This window comes from Colletotrichum higginsianum (assembly GCF_001672515.1).
Source record: "Colletotrichum higginsianum IMI 349063 chromosome 7 map unlocalized unitig_7, whole genome shotgun sequence".
Classification (NCBI taxonomy): domain Eukaryota; kingdom Fungi; phylum Ascomycota; class Sordariomycetes; order Glomerellales; family Glomerellaceae; genus Colletotrichum; species Colletotrichum higginsianum.
Genome location: NW_017263917.1, coordinates 4,050,174 through 4,051,068, shown reverse-complemented (window position 1 = coordinate 4,051,068; position 895 = coordinate 4,050,174). Strand labels below are relative to the sequence as shown.

The 895-nt window shown below is 51.1% G+C and overlaps 1 protein-coding gene across 1 annotated transcript; it reads right to left on the bottom strand.

Annotated features, from left to right (window-relative positions):
- Positions 1–292: 292 nt before the first annotated feature.
- Positions 293–675, bottom strand: CH63R_10916 (Ubiquitin-like protein; the record flags this gene model as incomplete). The annotated part of the gene is made up of 2 exons (XM_018305890.1): positions 293–504; positions 561–675. The coding sequence occupies 2 exons, from the start codon at positions 673–675 to the stop codon at positions 293–295; spliced, it is 327 nt and encodes a 108-aa protein (XP_018155314.1).
- Positions 676–895: the final 220 nt, after the last annotated feature.

The window sequence follows — 895 nt, the reverse complement described above, 5'->3', positions numbered from 1 at the left end:
CTTGGTACTATATTCCGAGCTTCTGTTCTCGGCACAGTGCGCGACATCGATGGGCGAGATTACGTGCATGACTGGACCCTGATCGAAGTGAATCTAGACCGAGTGGGATAGGTGGGTGATCTCGATATCATGGCTTGTCGTCAGCCTCTCAAACCTATGATATCGACAGCGGAGAACTAAGAGGCACTTTCGGTCTGAAAATTCGTCTCTCTGTATTCACTGTACATGATCAACACTCCATCCGAGTCCACCAAGCATATCCAGCACACCTCTACCGCTCTCGTACCAGCTATTAAGTATTCAAATCCCGAAGGCGTTGAAAGTTATAGTCCCTCGGCTCTCGTGCTTGTTGTGGCGGGAACACGACAGGTTGGCGGGGCATCAAATCCATCTGGTACCCAACAAATGTCCACACCCTGACAGGCGAACGCAGCCACATCATGTTCTCTTCTTGGGGCATTGTTTCGAAGGATGTCGACCTGTTTGGAACGATGGAGCGGTGTTCTATGGGGTAGTCAGCTCGAATTGGGCGACGCTGGTTCCGGAAGCTTGTGGCTCACCTGCTGTCCGGCTCCGTCGTCTGGACTGGCAGCATCGCCAAAGCATCAAAAGTGCCGGCGGGAGCCCTACAACGAGCGATACGATGGCAATGATGGCCTCGAGTGTGACCTCCATTGTGAAAGGGTTTCGAATACGGTGATGGGTTTGTATCTTCTGGTGACCAGCATGAACTTGACGAGTCGTGGTGAAAGAACGATGAGAGTTTGCATGAGTATGGCTATGTTAGTCGGGTATATACATTGCTCTAATGTCTTCTATATACTGTCTTGTGGTCCGGGAAGAACTGTAGTTGGGTTACCTGCCTACCCATGGTTTTCAGACTGAGGAACCAGCG